The sequence below is a fragment of the Pteropus vampyrus genome, unplaced genomic scaffold (genome assembly GCF_000151845.1).
Source record: "Pteropus vampyrus isolate Shadow unplaced genomic scaffold, Pvam_2.0 Scaffold343, whole genome shotgun sequence".
Classification (NCBI taxonomy): domain Eukaryota; kingdom Metazoa; phylum Chordata; class Mammalia; order Chiroptera; family Pteropodidae; genus Pteropus; species Pteropus vampyrus.
In genome coordinates this window covers 207247-234103 of record NW_011889124.1, presented here as the reverse complement: position 1 = coordinate 234103, position 26857 = coordinate 207247, and the positions used below count along the sequence as shown (strand labels likewise).

General features: G+C 55.0%; 1 protein-coding gene across 1 annotated transcript in view; it reads right to left on the bottom strand.

Moving 5' to 3' along the window:
* Positions 1 to 26857, bottom strand: part of MAD1L1 (mitotic arrest deficient 1 like 1) — a 249882-nt gene that overhangs the window by 182801 nt on the left and 40224 nt on the right. The window contains exon 10 of the mRNA XM_011378518.2: positions 19014 to 19100. Within this exon, the coding sequence (XP_011376820.1) occupies positions 19014 to 19100 (87 nt within the window). The remainder of the gene's footprint in view (positions 1 to 19013; positions 19101 to 26857) is intronic.

Genomic DNA, 26857 nt, shown 5'->3' with positions numbered 1-26857 from the left:
GTTCATCCCTCGCCCTCCCTTAACCCCTGCTAGCCACTATCTTTCAACGGCCTGCACACTTTTCCCTTTTCCTGAATGTCATACACTGTGTTGCCTTCTCAGATCGGCTTCTTTCACTTAATAACAAGCATCTGAGGTCCCCCTGTGTCTTTTCAGGACTCGATGGCTCATCTCTCTTTATCACTAATAGTCCGTCATCTGGACGGACCACGGTTTGTCCTCCCGAAGGGCAGTCACCCGCTGGACAAAGGGCATCCCGGCTGCCTCCGAGCTCTGGCGATCACAAATAAAGCCGACAGAACAGCCGTGTGCAGGTTGTTGTGTGGACAGAAGTTTTCACATCTTTGGGGTAAAATACCAAGGAACGTGGCTACTGGATCGTGTGGCAAGACTAAGTTTAGTTTTGTAAGAAACCGCCAAGCCGTCTTCCCCCGCGGCTGCACCACGTCGCGTCCCCACCAGTCTCGCCGGCACTGGGTGTCATCAGGGTCCGGATTTTGGCCGTTCGGAGAGGTCCGTAGTGGTGTCTCGTTGTTTTAGTTGGCATTTTCCTGATGGCCTGCGACACGGAGCATTTTTCAGATGCTCATTTGCCATCAGTGTTATCTTCCTTGGTGAGGGGTCTGTTTGGATGTTTGGCCCATTTTTTAATTGGGTTGTTTTCTCACTGCCGAATTTTAAGAGTTTTTTGAATATTTTGGACACAAGCCCTTTTCGGACGTGTTGTGCAAACATCTTCTCCCAGTCCGTGGCCTGTCTTTTCATTCTCAGAATAGTATCTTTCACAGAGCAACAGTTTGTGACTTTAGTGAAGTCCAGCCTGTCGATTTTCTTTCACAGACTGTGCTTCTGATGTTGTGTCTAGAGTCACGGCTGAGCTCAAGTCCAGCGAGACCTGCCTCTGCTCCCTTCCAGGGCTTTTACAGGTCTGAACTGGTTTTTGCGGAGAGCACGATACATGTCTAGACTCATTCCGTCTGTCTGCTTAGCACGTGGGTATCCAGCTGCTCCAGCACCGTCTGTGGAGGAGACCATCTCTGCACCATCGTGCTGTCTTGGCTCTTTTGAGATCAGCTGACCATGTTTATGGGGGTGGTTTCTGGACTCGCTTTTCTGTTCCATTGATGTTTGTCTGTTTTTTTCACAAATACGGCACTGTCTTGATCACTGTACCTTTATAAGTAACTCTTGAAGTACAGTAACGGCAGTCATCCAAGTCTGTTCTTCTCCTTCAATACTGTGGTAGCTATTCTGGGTCTCATGCTTCTCATATAAGCTTTAGAACCAATGTGTTGATATCCAAAAAAATAACTTGCTGGGATTTTAACTCGATTGCACTGAATCTATAGGTCAAGATAAGAAAAACTAACATGTTAACAATTCTGAGTCTTCTTGTCAATGAACATGGAATAGCTCTGCATTTATTGAGATCTTCCATGATTGCTTTCATCGGAGTTTTGTAGTTTTCCTCATATAAATCTTGAATGTATTTTCTTAGATTTATACTCAAGTATTTCTTTTTGACTTTTCGTTGTTTAGAGTCCTTTTTTAGTGCTAATGTAAATGGTATTATGCTTTTATCTCAAATTCCAGTCATTCATTGCTGATATATTTAGGAAAGTAATTGATTGGTACATATTAACTTTGGATCCTACAACCCTGCTATAATCACTTATTAGTTCTAAGAGTTTTCTGGTTAATTCTCTGAAATTTCCTATGTAAACAATCATGTCAACTGCAAATCATGTCCAGGACAAAGTTAAATTGAACGTCCTTGACCTGTTCCTGATTTTGGCAGGAAAGCATTTCAGTTTCTTACTTGGATGAAAGATGCGAATTTGACAACAAGAAATCAGCTTCTCTATCACAAGAAAAAGATCTGCCCATTTAAACATCACCAGTCACCACAGAGCCCAAGTGAGCCCAGCATCTGTGTCTGTGGGGAGACCCCACCCTCCCAGGGGCCCTAGACTCGCAGAGCACAGGGCAGCCCCGCCGCACCCCAGAGAGCACTGTAAGGCGCTGGAGTTCTTAGCGTCACCTGAAAGCCCAGCAGGCCTCCCGCACCGACTGTTCAAAACAAGAGCACGTCAAGGGAACCCAGCTCTGATGCTGCACGTGGAGACGCCCTCCCTCATCCACCTCCCACCACGTGGCAAAAGGGGCCTGTTCTCTGAGACGTGAATAACACCTTCCTCCAAAAACTCAAAACTCGGAAAATCTTCCCAGATGTCTGAGGACTGGTGTTCTTGAATTTCAAATGGAGAAGCATTACAAGGTGCCCTCTACTCAAACCAGGATTTCAAAGAGACACCATGGAAACGCTACAGAAGGTGTCACAGAAGAGTTAGCACTCACTCCTCCTTCCACAAAGAGGAGCTCTGAGCGCCGAATGCGCTGCGAGGAGCCGAATGGTGCTGCGGGACGAGGAGGCCCTTCGGGGATCTTCCGACTACAGATCTGTGCGAGGCCAGAATTTCTTCACACACTTCAACCACCGAGAGCACCACAGCCGGGCGAACGCAGAAGCAGGTATGAGAATCAGCTGTCTCCTACTTCACGTACGTTAAAGAGACATGCGAAAATGTAAAATAAGGTCATTCTCTCCAATCTTGATTTAGGAAATACGTTTTCCATAAATATATTTTCTATTAAAAAATAATAAGTTCTTTCAATGAAATTATAAGTTGTAAATAGTTTTAAACTTGTTTTCATTTTCAAAAGTGGTAAATGCGGACTGATGTGACTCCTTCAAACAACGGCTCTTTGTTTTCAATAATCTTTTAGTGTAAAGGGGTCCCGAGGGTGTTTTACATATTTAGGTGGTTGGGCGTCCAAACTCTGGCACACAACGTATTGACTTCTCATCCGCCATCTCATAAAGACCACGCGTGTGCTCGCCGGGAACATGAGTGAAGTGTGGGAAGTGTGCGGACGACACGGCAAAATGCACGAAGCAGAGATTCCCGAGTCTGCTTCCCTGGAGGTGACTCCCAAGACTCTGCATTTTCAGGATGTTTTCCTCCATGTCACCGGTAGGCAGCAGCCAGGAGCCTGTCGATCCTGGCACTGAGGAAGCGTGGCTGAGAGGGGGACCTGAGACGACCACAACCACGTGCCCCCGCTCCCTGGGCACCTGACCACGTGGGCTGACCTCCAGACAGAGAAGTGGAGAGCAGCGCCACCGCGGGACCCGCTCACTGGATGACAGCTACGTGGCTCCAGGAACATCCACCACCTGTAGTCCTCCAACCTCACTGAGCAGGCAGCACCCGCCTGACATCCCAGTGGAGAGCAGCAGAGGTCCCAAGACCTGAGGGAACAGAAGCGCTTGAAGCCTTGGCTTCCATGTTCGGTGAGAGACCCCAGAGCTGGCACTGCACCAGACAGGCTCTCCTTCCCCTCAGCTGACCTTCCAGCACAAGGACAGGCGGTGCCCAAGCAGCTGGGACGCCATGCCTCGGTCTCCTCCCCATGTGCATGGCCCAACGTCCGCAGATGGCGTGCAGCCTGGGAGCGGGGCAGGCACGCAGCGAGCTGGCGCTCTCCACGCCCCAGCAGCACCCCGCGTGGCTGCGGCCTGAACTCTGCTCATGGGGTGCGCCAACCCAGGAGCCCTTGTTCCCACCGCGGAGCCAGCGTCCTTTGAAAAGATCCCCTTGTCTGGCTCAGGGCTGTCATCTCCCACCGCTGCAGTCACAGCTCCCAGTTCCTCGTGTAGGGGAGCACTCACAGCCACTGAGCCCACAGGACAGCCTGCCCTCCCCCAAGTCCACAGGTCTCGAGCCCACAGCTTGCCATGGAAGGTGTGCCCAGGTGTCTCCTCCCCGCTGCACGCAGCCCACACAGCTGATGCCCCTGGCCCTGGAGCCTAACCTGGCCCCCGTCTCTGAGCCCTGAGTGTGGGGAGAAGTGACAAAAGTTCTGGGAGCAGCTGTCACTCAAATGCTGCCAGAGGCTGGGCTGGGCGAAGGACACGTCCTGAGAATCCTCGCCAGCCACGAGAAGAACCTGGACCAGAGACCTCGACCCAAGGTGTCCCAGTGTGTGCCAGTGTGAGGGTTCCAAGCAGAGAGCAAACGCCTGCAGCAGCCAGCATACTTCCCACGCCTGGGTCCGAGACATCCCGGCACCTGAAGAAGGCCAGCCCCCCATGTGGCCACCTGACCACCCTGATGGTACCTACCACCTCCCGGTCATACAGGCAAGTGACTCACTTTGAGGGCTGCTGTTGGAGTCCACCCTGGAGCACCCTCCATTCAGGCCACCTCCAAGAGAGTGAAAGTGCGGGCGATGCTCAGGGGTTTGCAACAATGGAAGGTGGCTTTGTGTGCCTAGACCTTGGGGGCCAAGTTCACAGTCAGAAATACTGAAATACTGCTTATAAAATTAACAGACTAAATCATCTGATTTTTTACTTTGTTTATAGTGTTTTCTGCCATGTAAACTTTCAAATTTGTTATACAGTCATATTTACCCTTTTGTCATCTATGGATTTTAAGATTTTGTGTGCTACTCAGAAAGGTCTGAGATAATGAAAAAGATCTCATGTTAAAAAAATAAATGGCCTTGCGATCAGAAAAATCTGCACTCCAGGGCTGACCCCACCTATGGCCCAGGGTGGAGTCTTGCACGAAGGTCTCTCCTGGGCCCCGTCTCCCTGGTTCCCAAAGACCTTCCAGTCTGGTGGTCCATTATTTGGGCTCCAGTGAGCCCGGATCTGCTCCAGTGCAACCCATGAACCACCAAGGCACGTGGCAGGCCATCACGCCTCTACTCTGTGGGTTCTGGAGCCTTCACCTGCCCTGGAGCACTCAGTCATTCTCATGGACTGTGCTTGGCTGAGGACGAGACTCACGCCGGACCCCAAAGCCTGCAGGTCTCCTATACATATCTCGGCAGTAGCAGAGCCGGGCACACAGCCACTGTCTTGCTGCGGCTAGGTTCTCTCCCTATACCAAACTGCCACCGCGCAGGGCCGGGGCAGGGCAGGTGTTACAGTGACGGGCACTTTGGATACAGTAAGTGAGGAGAAGGGACGGAGGAACGTGCCGTGCACTCCTGGGACAGCCTGGGTTCTCCCACAGGAGGCCTCCTGGCAGGCCTGGGAAAGGCCCAGGAAAGGCCCAGCCGTCTCCAAAACCAGAGACCTGTCCACCTTTGATCTGCCAGGAGGGAAATGGGGACATGGTCCCCAGCACACGATGGGAGGCAGAGTCCCAGCACGGAGAAACCCAAGAGGGTGACAGGCCTCTGGGCCACCCAGCCTGGCGTCCACAGTCAAGGGACGGCTACATGAACCCTGGGACGCACGGGCTTCCTGAGAAATCTCCCTGCAGCAGCCGGCTACAGAGCTAACTACTCAGAAATTGGCTTCATTTGAGGGATGTTTTTTTCCCAGGGTTTGAATAAAATGGGGAGTTTTGCATCATATCCACTTCCACATCCCTTAACAATAAAAATTTACTTAAAAGGTCCATGAATATGTAAATGTCGTTTTAAATATGGAAATGCAAAACATGCAAGAAAACAGTCTGGGTGTGAAATATTCACAGAATCTCATCCTGCTGCAGAGGCCACAAGAGCGGCTGCAGTGGCAGGCTATGTAAAGAGGGGCAGCGCCTGTGCCCAGAGTCCCGTGGGCAGGCAAGGCCCAACCTCGGCCCACGTCCTACCCGTGGAGGCTGGCCCAGGGAGCTTCTGCCGGCCACCACCGCTCCTGCCACTGTCCCCTGCAGAGCCACAAGGACCTAATCTAGTGTCCTTGCCAGTACAACCTCAGACACTGGGCCAGTTGCCCAACCCAGGGCAGAATGCAGTGGAAGGGCCCCAGAGTGACACCTCAGTCCCTCCTCACCCAAGCCAGGGTCAGGAGAGCCCAGCGAGGCTGTACTGTGTCTCCAGTAACAGAGCGGACAAGCGTCACAGACTCCTAAGCATCGGGCATTGGGCGCAGGGACACCTACAGGGTCAGGGCAAACGTCTACATGCACCCCCTAGGTTCCCCTCCACGCAGGCCCAGGAGGAGAGCCACTCCGTGAGCGGGGCACAGGCCGCTGTCCGGCCTGTCTGAAGCTGCATCTCCACAGCGCAGAGCCCTGGCCTGAGCCAGGCCTTCCCGCCAGAGCCGCTGTGCACACTCGCCCCGTCCCAGCCACACCAGGCACTGCCAGTGGTGAACCTGAGCCCAGACTTCCCGCTGGGCCCAGGGCGACTGCATTCTCTTAGGGATGAGGCGAGCTCGGGGACAGAAGCCAGACAGTTATAGTCTGGAGAATGACAGTGACATGGGACCAAGTAGGTCCCATGGCCACAGTGGGGAGGCCACCAGTGCAATGCAGGGCCTGTCCGGAGGGTCTCAGCTACATAGATTGGGGAGCATCTGGAGGACCCAGAAACCGCTATTTAACGAGAGAAGAGATTCCCAGAGAAGCACCTGGGGGAGCCAGCCGGCCACTCACCCTGTTCTTTTAGTCACCGCCCCCATGATTCCACCACGCCTCCCCCGCCGCCCCCCGCCCCCGGCCCAATACACACACACATACACGCACGTCGCATGCGCACGCTCTCCAGTCAGACACCAAACTGACGGGCTGGGCCAGCACTCCCCAGGGTGGGAGGCCCGAGCAGGAGGAAGTGGCTGCAAGTGCTGCCAGCACCACCTCCCGTCCAAACGCAGCACTGCAGGCAGGGCCAGGGTCCCTCAGTTCAGATGCTACTGTCACATGGGCTGTGTTCTTTCTCCCGCCGCAAGAAAGAAGGGGCTGGGGAACCAGAGTGAGGGCAGATTTGAGCAGAAGGCCAGGAGACCCCGGGCGACCACAGAGGCTGCGGGGCAGCAGTTGTGTGTGTGCCCAGGCTGCACAACACAGGCGCGCTTGCTCAGCCCGCCACCTCAAGTAGACCTCACACAGAAAGACTCGCTGCTGCTGATGGTCCCTCAAGTGACACAGCTTTGGGGCATCAACTACAAGTCCTTGCGTGGCACCAGCTGAGGGAGGGAGACAAACTCTGACTTTGTGAGAGGCCCAAGTCAGCACATGGGTGTCAGACACCAGACACGGGCTGTAGGCCCACTGGACCCTCAACGCCCTCCTAAAGGTTCTATGGAACAAGAAATCTCTCAGCTGGCGGAACTGATAATAGCTGCCAGCTACTGAGCCCTGGCGCTGGGCCAGGTGCTGTGCTCAGGGCTTGTTAACCACCATCACCCTAGGAAGGGGACGCTCATGCCCTCCATTCTGGAGGTAAAGAAAACAAAGCCCCTGAAGGGGTCCAGCCCCACGCAGAAGCTAACATTGTGGACAGAGATGACCATCCTGCCTCCTGGTCATCGATCTGCCTGCACTCCAGCAAGCACACGACATGTCCACTGCAGTCCAGACAGGATGCTGGGTGTCAGCTCAGGAACAGCCCAGGTGTGACTGAGGGGCAGCCAGGGATAAAAGGTGCAGGACAGAGAAAGAATGGCCCTGGAGCTTCAGGGGAAACACGCAGGGCCGAGCAGCCTGACGGCAATGAGAAGACCTTGGCCGCGGTCTAAGGGCGCTATCAGGGTGTCTTACCAGGACAGACACAAGCCAGCCCACGGGCGGGACGCTCCCGTGCAGGCAGTCACCCTTTTGCAGACACCCTGCCTCTGAGTCACCAGGTATGCGTTTTCTGATAGTTTTTGTTGTTCTTCATCATCTAGCTCAAAAAGTACTTCTAAAAACATTCCTTGATCTACTTTGTAGCCAGAGAATAAACACGTCTCTCTGACCGGACAAACACCCTATGCTTTGTCAGTGTGTGAGCATGCACACAGGGAACGGCGTGTGCACACGCGCGTGTGCACACACAGAGCCCCGCCCTCGGACCATCCTCTGCATCCTGGGCTCGGCCCAACACAGGACAGGCACTCCGTCCAGGTGTCCGTGGTGACCGCAGGAGGAAGTCCAGCGCTCTCAGAGCCATGAATCTTAACAACGCTGCCTGCCTGCCCAGATGGATGCAGTACTGAGAACGCCAGGCTGTCTGTACAGTCACAAGCCTCGACGACAGCCTTCTCAGGTGCCATTAGCAGGGAAATTAGACAACGCAACACTTAGGTAGAAAGCAATACAGCGAAGTTTACTCTCTAGCAGGAAACTGTGCAGTTTTAAGCCATCAATCTGCCGTCGTGTGAGGCAGAGCCGACTATAGTGAGCTGGCAGGCACCGCAGCCTGGATGGGGTGGTGGAGGCCAGGGGATTTGTGCCAGGCCAGCCGGCAGGCAGCCAAAGGTGCAGACTCATCCACCTCAACCAGTGCCGCGCCTGGACAAACGGGAAATCAAACTCAGAGAGAGGGCGGGAGGACTGATGAATGCACTGGGGGAGAAAGGGAGGTACCGGTCCACATACCACAGTCACTGCTGAGTGGCACCTGCCCGCCCCCACTCCTGGCAGGGCTAGGGGGAGGACATAGTCCTTACCAAAAGCAAGTGAGATGAAATGCCCCCAGAAGGTTCTGCACTGAGCGACGGGGCCTGACACACGTTTCAGAAGGGACCCTCCTACCACTGTGGGGCTCAGGCGCAGACTGACAGATGCTGAGAGCCGACCTCAGAGACAAAGGCGGAAGCAGGGAGAGCAGTCAGGGGCGACCTCGGGATCAGGGGGATGACAGTGACTAGCGAGAGGAGGCACGATGGCTGGATTTGGGGTACACAGTGCGATCTCCCTGTGGTTTAAACGTGGTGTGAGAAAGATAGGAGCCAAGTGAGAAACAAAGTTTACCTTGCATGCCGGAGCGACAAGCCATGGTCGTTCACAGCCAAAAGACCCTCACACACGCATCACTCACCACGTACTGAGTGTCTGCTACGTGCCGGGTGCCGGGGCTCCGGCCAGAACCACAGTGGTGAACATAATAACCCAGATACGATCCCCATTCTAATGGAGACAAGTTGAACAAATTAGCATAAAATGAAGATAAACTTAATTGCACAATACATAATCTAAGCGGAAGCCTAATTTAGATAGGAGTCAGCCAAGGCCATCGGAGAAATTTAAATTCAGCCAAGAATTGAACAAAGAGCCGGCGCCAACAAGGAAGACGTGCCAAGGAAGGTGTGTGCAATGTCAGGATGGGCACAGGGGTCCACAAGCTGGAGGGCCAATTCAGCAGAAGCAGGAAAAACCAGGAGATGGGGCTGGAGAGGTCAGTGGGGCCAGGACACCAAGGACTCTGCAGACCCAAGTAAGGAGCCTGCATTCACCAGACGTCACAAAAAGGCTTGGTCAAAGAGCAACACCATCCGGTTCATGCAGCCGTGAAGACAGGGCACCGCTGCCCAGGCCTGCGCACACTCTGCAGCACGGAGGCACGGATGGCGGATAGCATTCGTCGGGAGCGGGGGCCTCCATCTGCCTCTTCGTTCATGAAACACACAGCAAGCCAGGGCCGGGCCATGTTGGACACGAGAGGTACCATCATGAATGTACAGAGCCTGGACCTCGAGCAGCTCTGTCCAAATAAGGAGAGGGACAGGGCCTGGGCACAGCGGAAGAAGAGAACCCAATCAGGGAGCCGGGGCCTCCTGCTGAGTGGCAACCCTGCAACTCTGGCCAGAGCTCCCAAAGGCGCCGCGCTTCTCTCCGAAGAGGGGGAAGTGAGAGCAGACCCACAGGAACCCTGGAGCAGAGCTGGGAGGCCAGCCAGCATAGGTCCCCAATCCCCGAAGGCCAGCGGGCTCTCTCTCCAAGGAGCGTCTCACACCCGCTGCCGGGCACAAGCCCTGCACAGGCACCAAGCCGAAATGCCACATGGGGTGGAGGGTGGGGTGACAGACAACCCAGAGTCCTGCCAGGAAACGGCCAGACCCAGAGCTGCCCTCCTCAGCACAGTCAGACGGGGCAATTCTCCGAGTAAGCCCAGCAGAGAGAGGGCGTTAAGGAACGGAGACCACGTTGGCCGCGTGAGTTCTTGAGTTCTGAGCGGCTCTCTGTTGTCACCAGAGTAACATGGTTGTCAATGAGGGTGTTGACACACCGGAACAGCAGCCGCCCTGTGCTGAGAGCCGACAACGGCTCAGGCACTGAAACACACAGCTTCCACGCATTCCCTCAGCCAACTCTGTGGCCGCCCACCTGTTAGCCCCACTGCCGTCTCCATTTACAGACGAGCGAGACAGATGGAGAGAGACAGGGCGGACAGCAATGCTCAGGAACCGTTCACTATGGGGCATGGCAGAACTGAACCCTGGACACTGGTCTAAGGCCACACTGCCCAACACGGAAGCCACTCACCACGGTGACTCTCCAAGTTTAAATTACAGATGCATTTCTTCACTCACACTCACCCATTTCAAGTGTCTACCTCAAACAGAGGGCGCGACCTGTGACAGACGGCCATCTTCCCCGACAGACGGTCTAGAGTAGAAGCAACCAGCCAAGGAAGGTGGCCGAAACACTAACTCACAGAGACCGCATGTGGGCCCAGACACAGCGTGTGAACAGATGTCACTGTCAATTCACAGGGGAGGGAAGGAGGCTCCAGAAAGGCCAGGGATCCCTCAAGACCTCACGGGCTCGGAAGGAGGTGCAGGATGAAGCTGCAAACGTGAACCCCAACACCCCACAGCTGTGTGTGCCTGCTGGGGTCACCTCATCCCGTCCTGGAGACAGACGTGTCTCAGTGTCATCCCTCCAGTGGCCAGGACCGGGGCTCACACCAGGACTCCAGAGCCAGTGCATGTGAACCATGTGACCATGGCCTGAGGAGGCTTCCTGGTCAGGAGCCACAAGCTCACAGCAGGCGCGCCCCAGCGCGTCCGTGGACCGTCTCCCCTGCAGCAGACTGCACCAAGGAATTCGTGGGGACAGCCCATTGAATTCAGGCTGGTCCATACCTTCTGCTAGAGCCCGTTTACATCATGTGGCACCCAGAGCTGAACAGACAGGCAGAACCTCCGTCTACATCACCGAAAATCCCAGAGGCTGTTCCTGCAGAGAAAGTAACTGGCTAAGATGAGCATGAGACCTGGCACAGAATGTCCCGCTTGGGGGCAGGGTAGGCTGTGGTCACTGCCAGGCTCCTCCTTCCCAGGACAGGAGAGGACAACGCTCCACAATGTGGCTTCTCTACAACAGGTAACCATGATCGATGGCCTCCGTGTTCTCCTTGCAAAACGAGCCTCTTCCAGAAAAGACTAACAGACAAGTGGATGTGGCAGGCTCCCCACAGGGTGCACACACATCGTCTTGGCAAGGGCCAGAGGCAGAGCTCAGCTAGAGCCCAAGGTCAACAGCACGGTTCATGCTCCCCTGTTGTCTCCGACTCCCAATCAAGGCCTCCCAGGTGGTCACTGAGCCCCTGGAAGCCCACAGAGGTGGTGGACAGAGCACAGAGAGACAAGGCAAAGCCTGGCCCCATGCAATGGCTCTAGCAGGCCAGCAGGTGGGTATGGGCAGAGGGGCACCGCCACATCCTTCAGCCCTTCCCAGCCGACCTGGGTTCCTGCCTGAGAGCTGCCAAGCTGGGGGCCCTGTGACCAGCACGACACAGGCGGCCGCCACCCCACCCCAGCCTTGTACTACCTGTCTGTCACAACACTGTGCACAGTGAACCAGCCTTCTGTTCACTCCTCATTCACTCAGCAAGCACTCCTGGGCAGCGCATGGACCGGGCCCTCCTCTAGGTCTGGGGGGCTGCCCTCGTGGTGGGCGAGCAAGCACACCAGAAGCACGGCCAGGGCAGGGGTGCAGGCCACCCTAGAGAGAGTGGTCCAGGACAGCCTGCTGACCAGGGAGCATCTGGTGCAGGCCCTGAGGAGGGAGGGGCCGGCTGCACAGGCACACCTGAGAGAGGCGCAGGCCGGGGAGGGAGAACGGATGCCACAGTTCTCGGGGCAAGATGCCAGGGGACTAGCACCAGCTCCACCCCGCGCCCCCCCCCATGGCGTTCAGGTCAGGGGCAGGGAGGAATGACCTCACACTGCTCCAGCAGCCCCACCTGTGCTGTGGGCCACAGGCCGTGTACAGAGCACCGGGACCTCTGTTCCAGGTACAGCCTTGCCCGTGTCCAAAGAGATTGGCCCCCACTGACATCTCATCTGACTGCAGGCTCGCTAGCCAAGACCCCCTCCAAGCATTAACTTGGTTGTCTAATGGGCTTAATACCATCAGATCCAGCACTGCCCCTGGTCCCCTCTGCCCTTACCTGCCCCATCTACAGAAGAGGTGGTCTGCCATGTCATACACTGCCACTGAGAATCTACCCTTGTCTTTTTCCTCACCTGCCATAGATGATCCATAGCAAACTCCACAATCTCTGCCTTTCACACATACTTGTCACAAGTTCAACCCTTCCTGGTCTTCTCGGGCCACACGCAAGAGACGCGTCTTGCCGCTAATGTGCCCACTGGAAAGCTCATCACTGCTGTGCCTTGAACCACCTCAGAATGAGTACTTCCCCAGTTATCGCAAAAAAGGATGACAATGACAACTGTGATGACTACAGTAACAGCCAGCAACATTGCTCACCAAGCAAAGGCGCCGGTCTCAGTGCTTTACGGAAGCACCAGGCTTACCGCTCATCACGTGACAGGCGGGGCACAGAGCTACTTGGTGGTGAGGCCAGGATGGAACACAGGCGGCCTGTGCTGGGACCAGCAAGAGCTTCCAAACCCTCAGCTGCCACCTCAGGCACAGCGTGAAATCCACCCAGATGCATAGAGCAGGTCCCTGGTCCTCATGCACCTTCTGTGTCCGTCGCTGGCCCTGCTGGGCTCCAGACGGCCTGAGAGCACTATAACTCACACAGACACAGGGTGACAAGGGTGACAAGGCCTAATTACGTTCCAAGAAGACAGCCGACATGCTCTGGACAAACAGCAGGAGAAGAGCCACATTAAGAGTTATGACTGTCACGCTGCTCTTAACTCACCCTTGGGAGGCAACAGAGAAACCAATCCACCTGGTGGATGCCAGGAAAACGCACCAGCCAAGGGCAACAACCTTCTCTGAGACACGGCATAGGTGATGACTGCTCAGTCCACTCATTTGTTCTTGACCCCACTTCAGTAAACAACAACTGTCACCTCCAGCTTTGCACAGAGCCCCCGGCATCTGAGAGGCAGCACCAGAGGAGCGGGCCCAGCCCGGCTCCCCAGCCCGGCTCCCCAGCCCGCGGCCCAGGCCCAGGCCCCAGGAAACGCCCTTGTGCTCTGGGGCCTGTCAACCTCTGGAAATTTAAGGCCAAAGGCTCTTCTGAGACATCTCTGGCCCAGAGGAGACAAAATGTGATCTTCAGTGCAAACTGTAGTGATTATTAACACAGTCCAGAGCTGGCATGCTCCTGGGTGTGACCTGGCGGTGCCTGAAGGCCACCTGTACAGGGGACCAGCAGGCCAGGAAGCAGCCCAGCAGCGGGAACATGCGGTCCACGGCGGCTCCACGGCTGATTCTGCCACCAGCCACGCAGACACGACTCAAAGAGACCCATCTGTGTCCACATCAGTCACTGCTGCGCTCCGCTCATCTCTACAGCCATTCTACCTTAAATCTGCTGCAAGGGAGGTGGCCTGAGGCCTCTGCAGGCAGGCCAGCCCCAGCTACACAGTGGCCCACTAGGCAGTCTCCACTGGAGCAAAGACACAAGTAACAAAGGCCTCTCAAGTGCTTCTCAGGGATGTGGGCTCCATCCTCAAATAAACCACAGAGCTCTGGAGATGGACAGACCGAGATTCAAGTCCTACTTCTACAACTCCCCAGCTCTCAGGCGGGGCTCAGTCTCCCTGAGCGCCATGGCTCGCAGGCAGGCTGTCGTGAGGCGTGGGGCACAGGGTCTGTGGCGGGCACAGGCCCCACGGACACTCTGCTCTCATCATCGCCGCCGCCGTGCTTATAGGTGACGACCTGGATCCTAGAACCCCGACAGGGCCCTGAGAAGCCCCCATTCCACCCCACTAGCCACTGTCCAATGGCAGCCCTTTACTTCCAGCAAAGCTGAGAAGCCAGATGTCACAGCCCACATACCCCCGCATGAGCGTCCGCCGGGGCACATCCACCCGCCCCGTCAGAGTCTGAGACAGGCAGTGTGGCTTAGTCTGAGCTGTGAAGAAATGCAGCTGCCTGTCCAGGGCCTGGCCCACAGTGTCCTCCGCTCTACCAACAGCAGGGCTGGGGACAGTACACAGGTTGTATATGGGGGCGCCAGGTCCCAAAGACCCCGAGACGCTCATGGGGGCCCAGCGAGGGCGGAGGCAGCTGCACAGCAGTGTCACGTGAGCTATGTGTGGAGTACGGTGACAGCAGACACACCCAGATCTGCCCACAAATCCTGGACACACACGGAGTCCTCGGCATGCATCCGGCAGGAAGCGTCAGCCTCCAGGACCCGAAACTGAAGCCAGGGCAGCAGTGAGAGGAGGGCTGCTTCCCGTGCTGACGGCGCTCCTTCCGCCGGCACTGACAGCCGCCCGTCTTCGTGATCGGTGGCGCCCAGAAGCTGCCCGAGGACACGAAGGGGAGACCCAGAGGCTGGGCCTGACCGTGCATGCTGTGGAGCATGCCGATGTGGAGGCCGCCGACACTCAGCTCTCTGAAGGACGCCCAACTGCTGCCCTACAAGCTGCCAACCAGGACTCTGCCCCGCCACCGGCTCACAACCACAGGGCATGCGCTATGTCACACCTCCACATCAGCCAGCGCCACCTGAGCGCTCCTGTGTGCCAGGTGTGTCGTCACCATCCTGCTTCATCCTCAGAATAACCCTACAAGACACTAGCCCCAATCTGATGAAGGAAACTAAAGCTCAGGACGTTCAGTAGAGGTTATGTGAAGCTGGTGCCTGAGTTCTCACCACTCACGGGAGAAAGCATCCTCTCTCTTGCACGTAGAAGGCTCAGGGACGCCTGCGCCCTGCAGGCCCAGGCCCAGTAGTGGGAAGAGGCACAGGCCCCCATGGCTTCCAGCCTGCTGTCCGAAGGCACAGACAGAAGGGACAGTAAGATCCCGTCCACTTATGGTGGAGCATGGAACTAGGATTCTCCAGTAACAGGGCTCAAAGGCTGTAGCTCAAGGCATGTAAATACTCTTCTCCGCTCCAGACTGGTGGGTGGCCCGGCATGTAGCTCGGAGCTGGGTCGTCACCTTATTGTCCCCCAGTGAAGTGGGAGATGGCTTTCCTACTCAGCTTCCATACATGGCAGGACTGGGGGTTCTCCTTCCCCTCGTCTCACAGGAAGGTTAAATCGGTCCCTCCCTTAGCAGCTGTCACCTGTCCAGGACTGGGCAGAGAAGTATCCGATCTCCCCTGAAATCGCTAGGACGCCATGGCAACAACCGTGCAGAGAGGCGGATGCGCAGCTCGGCTAGGGTGGCTGCACGAGGGTGCAGCACAAGGGGCAGATGCAAATGCCGGGGCAAACCCCAGAGGGTGTGCTCCCAGCTCAGGCCGCACGGCGGCCAGGTGAACGTCTGCCTGCCCCTCCTCAGTGGGGGGTGCCTGCAAGCAGCCCTGGGCCCTGTGGAACCCTTGCCTCAACCTTGTCAAGCTGCTTCTTCCGACCACACTGCAAGTCCTGCTCAAGTGCCTTCAAAGACACGCAAAAATGAAACCAGCTGTTCCAACTTCACAAGGTTCTGGCCCTGCACACACAGGCCACGGTCACCAGCCATGTCGTGCTGCTGTCTGTCAAAAGCAGCTGCTCGGACCCCACGAGCGTGAGTGACACTACACGCAAGGCACCGAGGGCCTCCGGGGCGCAGGACCCCAGCTCCTGCCACGTCCGCACAGAACCTGCACGCGAGTCTATCATAAACGGAAGAGACAGGAGCTGCCCGAGAGCTCCTTATCATCTGAGGCCTTAAGAACGTTCCCCGACTCCTCTGAGCCTGTTCTCGTCCCCAGAAGAGGCAGACGAGGGTGACAGCATCTCCTACGGGACCGCTAGGCGATGAAATGAGGTAACGCACGTGAGCTCTGGGCACTGAGCACTGGGCACGAGGCCCGGACACAGGAAGTGCTGCAGAGACGATCTCGCCGCAGGGCTGTCTGTCTGTCTGTCCCTGTGGCAGTCTGCTCACTGAGCACGGCACTGACAGCGCTCCTGTCCACTGGGCTCAGACTCGGCACCAGGCCCTGCGCCATGTGCATCCCAATGACCTGGCTCCCTGGGTGGCTTCAGGATGGGAGCTGGGTGCCAGAAGAGCTAGAAGTCCGGTTAGTCACCAACAGCAGTGACACCGCACTTCGCCCAGAGAACGGTCAGACAGGCACCATCGTGCAGAAGAGGGAAGTGTGCTGCTCTCTTGGGGGTGACCACGACCCACCCTGCTCCCAGGGCAGCTATGCCAGCTCCCGGAGGGAACCCAGGGGTCCTAAGAGGTGAGTGAGCTGCCCAGAGTCCCGCAGACAGACCGCGTGCCCACCACAGAGCACTGCGAAGCGAGTCCATTCCTAAGCCAATCCCACAGGAGGATGGGACCGGCGGCACCCACATTTACGGCCCCAAGCGCCAGCAGGGTCAGGGACCTCAGACAGGCGCTGTTCCTCACTCATGCTGCCCTAGGTACAGAGGTGGATGTTCCTGCTGCTAGGGAGAGCAGGTACTTTTAGAAAGTACCTCACAGTCTGGTGGGAAAAAAGTGCAGACAAGTTTCCTTTCCCCTAATAGTTCATTCTGTTTCAAATTCAAAGTAAAATGAAGAGGATCGCCTGGAAAAATGTTAAAGCTTTAATTTCAAATCACTTTCAATGCTTGTTTCATCTGACAGGAGCTTTGAAAGCAAAAGGCAATCTTTATCATTTGAAGTTTTTAAACTAAGTTGATGTGATTATGTCCAACATAACCAGATGCTTCTAAAAGCCAATTTTCAAAGTGACATCAGCCCCCCAAATAAGAAAACCTTCCTTCTGGCTACTAATAAATCATTAAAACACTATCTTCATGTGATGCAGCTGCAATGGATGATCAATGGCCCACAGGCCGGCTCCTCAGAGCCGCCAGACCCACAGCTAGTGAGGACAGCAGGGTACCCGAGGGCTCCCGCTGCGGTCCCCTGCCTCTCGGCCTATCCCTGTGCTCCTGCTCACGGGAGGGGCCCAACCTCACTCAGCCGTCCACCCTCCTGGAGTGACTCAAGTGGAGACTGGACTAATTTAAGCTCATCCCTGTCATCCCATCTTCTGTCATTACACGACCCCGCGTGGGGCAATGAGCCCCGAAGGGCAGTCTGCTGGCGGTGGGGTCCTCAGAGAGGTCTCCTTGTTCCGTAAAGGAGACCCAAGAAGGAAGCCTCTCCTCTCTGGCCGCAGTGTGACGCCCCGAAGCTGGGTGGCCACCCTGCCCAAGAACAGGAGAACAGTGGGAGACCACACGGAGAAGCCCAGGTGTGGTTTAACAAGAAACAGGTGCAGTAGGTGCCCCTTATTCACGGCTCCAGTTACCCATGGTCAACCGCGGTCTGAAAACATTATGTGGAAAATTCCAGAAACAAACAATTCCTAAGTTTTAAATGGCACGTTTTGAAGTGGCCTGACGAAATCTTGTGCTGTCCCACTCGGTCCCGCCTGGGACGTGAGTCATCCCTCTGTGCTGGGTCTCCACACCGTGCACGCTCCTGCCTTAGTCACTCAGTGGCTGCCACACTGTCATGGGATCACAGTGCTCGGGTTCAAGTCACCTTTATTTTATTTCATAATGGTCCCAAAGCCATTCACATAACATTTACTACAATTACTAATAACTACTATTGACCTCCACTTTGTAAGTTACCCTCACCGCAGGCATGCACGGGTAGGGAACTCACAGCGCATCAGGGTCTGGCGGGTTCCGTGGTGTCAGACACCTACGGAGCTCTTGGACATATCCCCTGTAGTTGAGCGGGGAACACTGTATTTGGTCTTTGTCCGATTCCCGGCACAGAACTCCTAAAACTCTTGGGACCTCTTAGGGGAGAGGAGCATCTTCTGTTATTCATAACAAGACTCTTTCCAACATACCTGAGTTTATGCAAATGAGGTGACTCCTGGTGGGTCCCTAGGCAACTTCAGGATGGGCCTGGGATACCAGAGGGACCAACCATGGGATGAGAAGGTTGGACTTCTCAGCTCCACTCAACCTCCAGGGAGGGGAATGGGGCCAGAGGCTGCATTACTCTCCAATAGCCAAGGACTTAACCGAGCATGGAAACTCCATACAGCCCCTGAAACAGGTTCCGAGGGCTTCTGGGTTGGCGAACACATGGGGGTGCTGGGAGGGCAGAGCACCTAGAGGGCACAGAGCAGCTCTGCCCCCACACCGTCCCCGAGCACCTCCTCCACCTGCTGCTCTGAGCTGTATCCTCTGTAATAAACCAATATTCACAAATGACGCACTTTCCTGAGTTCTGTGAGTCTTTCCAGCAAATTATGAAGGGGAGGAGGAGGAAACCCCTGAATCTGCAGCCAGACAAAAGTGTGCGTAACCCGGGGACCCATGCCGGGAGTCTAAGCGAGGACAGCTTCATGGGCCTGAGCCATTCGCCAACGTCTGTGTGACGCGGGAGATGTCAAAACTGAAGGGCACCAGCTGGTGTCAGGCTGGAGAAGACGTGCTAGAGCCATGGCAAGACCCTTCTGTTTGCAGCCACAGCATGCCGGCTCTCCTGTCAGTCTCTGTGGACGTCACTCCGCCCGGAGTGCGCCAGCGTACCCACACACACAGACGTCTGACCCAGGGCCGGCTTTGCACACCATCGAGGGGTCACTCGGAGCTCCCAATCCAGCCACACGTCCTCTCAGACCCCACGCACCAGGAAGCCAGACATCAGACATCCCTCAGTGACTTGGCAGGTCGTTGGTAGGGCAGCATCATGTCACCTCACTGAGTCTCATTGCTACGGGGCAGAAAGGGGGCACCCTGCAGCCGCAGCTCCCCCTGGCTCGGGCCAGGCCAACTGGGTGGTGAAGCACGGCCACCCCTGAGCCAAGCCGGGGGCACACGCTCACTGACACCAGCTTTCGAGGCAGGCCCATCCTTGGGTACACGCGGCCGCCAGGCTTACCTGCTGGTGATGGAGCTGTTCCTGTCCTTCAGGACTAGTTCTCGCTGCTGCAGCTCAACGACGAACCTGGACAGGTCTTCCGGGGTCCTGTGGGTCGAGAACACATCTCAGTGCCAGTAAGAGGGGGACCTGGCTGTGCCCACCAAAAGCCATGCCTCCAGCTGAAGATTCACAGACCTGGGACAAGTCAAGCGCTGGGTGCCTGGGCCCAGAGCAGGGCAGTGCGGGACTGTGTGCTCACACCACCTGAGTGCAGACCACAGGCCGCCACTAGCCACTGCACATGGGGCAAATGATTTTTATAAACCCTGGTTTTATTTCACCTGTAACAACAAGGTAGATACATGACAAAGTGTCACTTCACAGAGGATACGAAACATGTTTGAAAAGCACCCATCCAGCACCTGGCAGGGAGGACGTGCTCAAGGCGCTCAGTTTCCTTTCCTCCCTCTCTTTCAAAACCCATCTAACAGCAGCAGTAATGATAAGAGCAATAATAAGAAATGGCCACGTGTACAAGGCTTTGTAATTTGTAAAATTGTTTTAGATTATCTCGGTTAATGCTCGGAGCAGCCCTGTAGTTTACCGCTTCCTGAAACGGCCAGTCCCAAGTCCGCTTCAGCCGTGAGCAGCGCTCAGTGCCGATTTGAAGCCCATCATCTAACTCGGCACAGCAGCTCAGGAGAACAGGCACCAAGAATGTCATCACAGAAAACACCCAGCAGGTGTGCGCACTTGCGCCACAGCGTGGGGGCAAGCAGGCTGAACGGCTCCCCGGCATGGAGTGGTGAGGGCCATCCAGGGGACCAAGGCCAGGGCCATGCAGGAGAAACTCCCACTGACCGCCACGCCACAGAACAGGAGAGCTCTACGCGAACCCTCCAAAATACAGGCCCGCTCTGCGAATGGGGAAAGTGACAGTGAAGAGACGTTTATCAGCAAAAGAACTTTTCAGAAACTCAAATGGAGGTTGAACCAGCCTTGAATGTCAGCTCCATTCTTTTCAGAGCTTCCTCAAGTTTTCCAACATCAGAAAGTTAAAAATACTAGTAGAAAAATAACTAAGCAAAGTAAGTAAATCCTTTCAAGACAAGAGATTTTTTTCTGAAACATTTTGAAGAGATATTAAGGTCGTCTTGTATTTTTCTGCATTGCTTCCAGCTCTCTAATTTCCTCTGAAATAAAGATAATTTGAAATGTAACAATTTAACAATGAGGGGAAATTGGGAACCGTTCAAATAAAGAGAAAAACTCAGGTGCTATCCTTATGACGTGTTCTCCTCAGGGAATCTGCACCATCTCAGGACGCCTGCCCAGGCCGGCCTGCCCACGGCACGCGGGCCACACCCAAGGCAGCCAGCTCACAGAGCCTTCAGTGTGCGCTTCGCCCAAAGCCAGCGGACACCGAACTCAACACTGTGGAACCTTTAAGCAGCCATTTCTGCCCAGCCTCGAGGGGCCTGGCGCCACGTTCGAATGAAGCAAACCAGCTGCCCTCACTCCCCAACAACCCCCCCTACCCATGCAGAGAGAGACATGCAAACCCTGTGTCTGTGCTCCCGCGAACAGGACCTCCAGAGGCCTGTGTCACCTGAGTGTGTGCCACCCCTCCCGGTGAGGGCAGACAGGGCTGCTTTCACTGAGCCAAAAGGGGTAGGTCACCCCCACAGAACCAGAGCATAGACCACACACCTTTGTACAACCACAGCAGTCTGGCTCATGGGCCAGTGGGAAACCTGTGGTGTCACAGCGTGTGGCAGCAGAAGAGGGTGGGGTGGTGGAAGTATCTAGAACAGTTAAGAGTGATCCACAAACCATTTGCATCAGAATCATCTAGACTGACTCCAGCCACCTGCCCCACCTCTCAATCTGCTGAATCTAAACCCCTGGGGATGGGGTCAGGACCTGCAAACAGGCTTCCTGGTGACTCTCGGGCACCACTTAGAACCACTGCAGAGTGAAATGGGGGCACTTCCAAGCCGTAAGACAATCACACAATGTTGCAGGTTATACAAACAATTCTCTGCGCCACTAAGAAAGCCACCTACTGTACATTTGACAAGAAAACACTCTCTGAGGTTCTGTCAATTTGATGGACAAATATTAGGTTCCAGACCTTGGTCCAAATCCAAAAGGATCCCAGAAGACAAGGCAGAGCGATTCACCTATGAATGGCATTACAAGAACTCTGGAAACTAACACTTCACGTTGAGTGACTGCTTTGGCTACTGTGTAAGAAAGGTTACCAGACTTGTTGCCAACTTAATAAATAATAGAACAACTTCAAAATATAATAATACAACAAAATGCACTACAGACAATACAAATAAATATTGGAAACAAAATGGCTAGGCTGCTCCACTGCACAGCTCCAGGGGACAAGTCCCACTGTTCACAGAAACATTTCTTCTCAGAGATGAGATCAATATGCAAAATCACTACACACGGGGAGACAGGCGCTAATCTGAACGCTTTACATAACTATGCAGCTTCATCCATTCCACAGCCCGAAGAGCTGGGAGCTGGGACGACCCCACTGCATGGAGGAGGAAGCTGAGGCACAGAAGGCTCAGGTGGCATGCCCAAGGCACAACCAGCACCTGGAAGAGCCGGGCTCCGAGGCCAGGCTGTCATGCCCAACAAGTTCAGACTAGTGTCACAATATATGCCAGACAAACAATGACATTAAAATAGCGACATGAAAAACTATTTTTAATGCTAATATATTTGCTTCTTTTTAACTACACAGGCATATATACCGAATAGAGAAAAACCAGCAAAAACGGTTAAGTGAAACTAGATTAAAACTATATCTGCGTAGAGATAAGAACCAGAAAATTACAGTGGCAGAATTTCTGATATTTTTTCATTTTTTCAAAGAGTTTCTATAATTTTGTTGTGAAATTTTTTTCAACAAGTTACTTGTATGCTACATTTTCCAGCTGTGGAAAGGGGGGCCACAGTGACCACTTCTGACAGGGTGAGACCACACGTCATGCTACATGGCTCACGCAGTGGCTCTGTGGGCCGTTCCAAAGAGGAGCCCCCAAGCGTCACAGCTGAGCGGTGCCTGGAGACCAGCGTGAGAACTGGCTCTGGCCTCGTTCTGCTCCTGTAGCCCAAGAGTGGGGAGGCACTTCCTGCCTCCCTGGCTTGCTGATGAAGGTCAGCCGGCGCCGGGGCCTGGCTCCGCACAGCATGTGAGGACCTGAGGGACCGCCCGCGCCATTCCAGGGGCCCTGACCTACGGCACAGAATGAGGCCCACGCGCATGCGTGTGCATGGGTGTAACACATCACAGTGTGTGCGCGCTTCCCCGGTCCATGCTTCCCAAGATACGCAGGGCTGAGGCTGAGCACAGAGAAGGGGAGAGAGTCCCCCCGAAGGCGCGGCAAGATGCCCGGTGTGCCTTCTCACTGCAGATAAGGGTCAGCGCGTGAGGTGCTGAGAGGGGACAGCCGACTGCACGCGGGCCAGAGGAGGCCGCAGGAGCCGGCTGCTGACATCTGTGTCATGAGGAGGGAGCCCACTTATTCAGAACAGAGGGAGCACCTGGCCTGCAGGTGGGGCCTTGACCAGCATGGCACACAACCGGTCCCCAAATCTTGTTCGCAGCCTGTCCGGGAAGAGTGGGTGAGCCGGGCGGCGACACGGGCATGCAGGGCAAGGCTCAAGTGTAAGCGCCTACTCCATGCACGCACCTGAGACCACACCTGCGACTTCTGCTTTCTAGGTCCAGAGGAGATAAGCCAATGGCATGTAGGTGCATTTGCAGAACATAATCTGGGAAGATTCTCATAAGCACCCCCAGGTCAGGGCTGAGACTGAAGGTGGCAATCAAAGGGGTCTTTAACTTCATGTGCATGATCTGAATTTCTTACCATGAAAATTCATGTACTACACATACAAACACAAATACAAACTAAGAACCCCGGCCTCCACGTGTATACACGCGCGTACACGCACACAGCACGCTAACCGTGTGGAAACAGCCAGTTGGGAGAAGCAGGGAAGCTGACAGAGGACGGGGCTCAGATCAGCACAGCATGAGCCCAGGGCGCTTGGGACACGGGAAGAGGGCATCTGGAGAGGAGGAAGGGACAGGAGAAGCCCTGGGATGCAGGACTCGGGGCCTGATGCTGTGGGAAGCAACCGCAGTTACGCCATCAGCCCCCTGTCAGGAGTCCAAGCGCCAACTGACAGAGGAAGCTCCTGAAGAGCTGTTGAATCATGAGGGTTATTAAACAATTGCAGCCTTCAGCAACAACCAGAGGCCAAAGTACCTCCAACTGGCAGGAAGAGTGTTTATTTTCCAGAAACCTCCCGACCTGGTGTGTGGTTAGAGCTACTCAGAGATGTTTACCAAGGGTGCTCCGGGGATTAGCTAAACGCTTACAGCTAGCGGGAGCCGGGCCAAGTGTCATGACAGCCCAGAATAGCACAGGCACTCTCCGACAGGGACATCAGCCCATCCCCAAACTTCCGCTTCTAGCAAGTGGAAGACCTTCAGAGGGCCTCAGGATCCTCCAACTTAGAGATGACAGGAAAGTGACAGTTCCAACTGCAGCCCAAGCTGTGACATCTGCTGTTTAAAACTCTGGCTTCAGCTGCGAAGCCTTTTAACTCTAACTGGTAAGCTTTAAAGGGAAGGGGGGGGAGTCTTTTTGTTTGATCTGCAGCTGAATTTTGACTCAATCTCAGCTGCCTACAGAACAGCGAGGGCCAGGGGGAGTGTAGCCCGCGGGCTATTTCCAGGGAAAGGCCGTTCCAGCCCCGGCAGCAGCTATTCAGCAGGTGCCAGGCTCCTGCCGAAGCCCGAAGTGCCCGTTTCAATGGGCCTGAAAGACGAGAGGCAGAGGACTCCGATTTCTAAAATGCATCAAACAGCAACAACCACAAACTAACCAGCAACGAATAAACCTCAAGATCTCTTCTGCAGAGCTACTCTCCCAAAGAACTGAAGCCCACAGGGCTTAGACCATCATCCCAAGGTGGCCCTCGGCTAGAGGGCTCTACAGGAAGGAGACACAACCTAAGCCAGGCGGCTGCCTCACAGGGCTCGTTTTTGCAAAAAGTATACAAAACCAGGAATAGAAAACGTTAGACAGCCAAATTTAGTGCCAAAATCCAAGAAGAGGGCAAGCATTTACACCACAAAGTCACAGGGAGTGACAGGATGTCCCTTTAGCCAGTTTTTCTTGGTAATGTGACAGAGCTATGTTGGTAATGTGATGATACAGCTGGGGTCAGGAAGAACCCACGTCACCAAGGACTGACTTTGGATAAAACCTGTACGTGCCCCAGGACAGAAAGCAGCAGCTGTTTTCTTGAAGAAAGGGACAAATTCCATGTGGCCCAGACCTGGACCAGGTTCTGGGAGGCCACCTTCCAGTGGCTGTTCTGCTGCACCCAGCCCTGAGCCATTGAGTTGGAGGTCAGACACTCCGGAGAAAGGAAGGCTGGTGACCACTGACCAGTTCTGAGGTCACAGACACCTAAGCTTCAGAGAACCTGGGAAAGACATCAGTCCCTCTGGCCACCAGAGGTGGGGCCCCTCCATGACATCCTGGCCTTACAGAGGACAGCTGCCATTCATACATTTTCTAAAGCTGCCCACTTCCCAGATGGCCAGAGAACACGGCCTACTGTCCGCAGGAGAGGTGGCCAGGAGTGGGAGCAGTCTCAGGCTCCTGCCAGCCGCGTCTCTCCAGCCTCACAGCAGCGCAGACCAGGAGACCCGCCCCCCACAGCCAACGCTGGTTTTCCTTCGGAAACGAACGTCTGCCTCCCCACCAGTCACGCAGACTGCCTGCCGAGAGGAGGGGCACAGAAAGGCTTCTGCTTCTCCAGTTCGCTGCCCGGAGAGCTCAGGCGCTGTGCATGGGCAGGCCTCCACGCTCCTCCGACACGCCACGGTGCTCCTCGCGGCAGGTCTGTGAGACTAGGCCTGGAGAGGCATGGCCACAGCCACACCGGCCCCCGGCCCCATCCCCAGGGCCACCACCTCACTCCTCCGTGTCCCCTTCCCCAAGCACCCCTCAAAGCTGTCTGCATGCCTGCCCCCACTCAGTCCCACCCAGCCCTCTCCAGCCCTCCCCAGTCAGGACTTGGCTCTGAACCTCTCCGCAGAAAGAGCGGTCAGACTCAGCCGCACCCCGGAGTCTGGCTCCCTCCTGCACTTTCCTGATTTCCCAGGACACCCCTGAGCCTGTCTCCCTGCATCTCCTTCACTGGCCTCTGCACAAGGGTGTGCCTCCTGCCTCAGTCCTCAACCGGGCCTCACTCAAACAGGAGAGTCCACGGCGTCAGACATGAGCCAAATGCACTCAGGACTCCAGATTCCAAATTCCAGAGCCATCCAGCTGCCTATTCGACATCAGCCTTCTGCTGAGAAGCACCTGGAACTAGAGAGGAATTTTCATTCAAAAGGCTAATCAGCTCTCTGTTCTGCTTCCATAAATATGCTTGCTGCATGGGCTGTACTCGAAATTGACTAAAGACTCACCTTCCCTTTTGTTTGATCTGTCTAAGCAACAAATGTAACTGTTTGCACCCCCTAGCAACTTACCTGCTTTGTAACACTTTGTAACTGCCATAGCAACTCCCCCTTTGTAGCACAATGTAACTACCTGCAGCCATAGCAACTCCCAGGCTTTGTAGCCAGCTGAGGACAAATTAACCAATCGGCCCCTGCCATAAAGGGTCTATATAAGGAATGTTGCAACTGAGCTGGGGCCCAGATCTTCAGAGGGCTAGCTCCTCTGGGACGGGGACTGCCAGCGCAATAAACCTGAGATCTCCAACTCTCCCAGTGCTGCTTGGTTTCTCGCCCATCTAATTTTGGAACTTTTCTGCAACATTTCTGCAGCAGAACCACGACGCTGACCTTTCACCTTCTCCAAACCGGCCCTCCCGTTCTCTCCATCTCAGGAAATGGGGTCTCTATCCTGCCAAACTTGAATCTATCAGCAATCCTGCCAGATCTATCTTCAAAACAGACCCAAATTCAACTGCTCTGTACTAGCTCCGCCAGGATGCCGTGACCCAGGCTGCATCTTTCCCCTGGACAAGCACGATGGCCTCAGGATTGGTCCCCTCATTTCACACTTGCCCTTCAAGTAACTACTCACAACATGGCAACCACAGTGACTGCCCCACAGGTTAGAGCACAGACCTCTTTTGTCAGAACTCTCCAGCGCCTCCCCATCACAATGCCACGTAAAAGCCAGAGTGCCGCCAGAGCCCATGAGGCCCGAGGCAGGCTGGCTGCAGCTGCCTGCTGCCTCCAGCCCTGAACTCAGTCAGCCACACGCCCAGGGCAAGGCCTTGGAAGGTGCTGTGGCAGAACACTCGTCCCCTCAGTGTCTCCACAGCCACTCCCTCATCAACGGTCCCAGGTCCCGTGCTCGGTGGGGCTGCTCCAGCCACCCTGTTTGGAACCCTAAGTGCCTCCCTCCCTCACCCCGGCCCTCTGCCACTCTTCCCTGCACGACTGTCCTTCACGGGACGTATCACCATCTCAGTGCTATGTATTTTACCTCTACTTGCTTGTTGTCTTTCTGCTTCAACTGGAATGCAAGTTCCATAAAACCAAGGTATTGTTCTTATTTTGTTCTGTTTTTTCACTGGCCGTGAACCTAGAATAATGCCTGACACAATAGGAAGCTTTCGATAAATATGAACTGAATGAACAAAATATCATAACACCTTTCCAGAATGATAGCTATGCAACTAAAGTCTATCAATGCTGGAAGTCAGACCACTGGGTTGCAGCTTTAGTATTGCTGGTTATATAAATTTCGGTCGAGGCATACAATGGAATCTGTTTAAAATAAAAGGAAAGC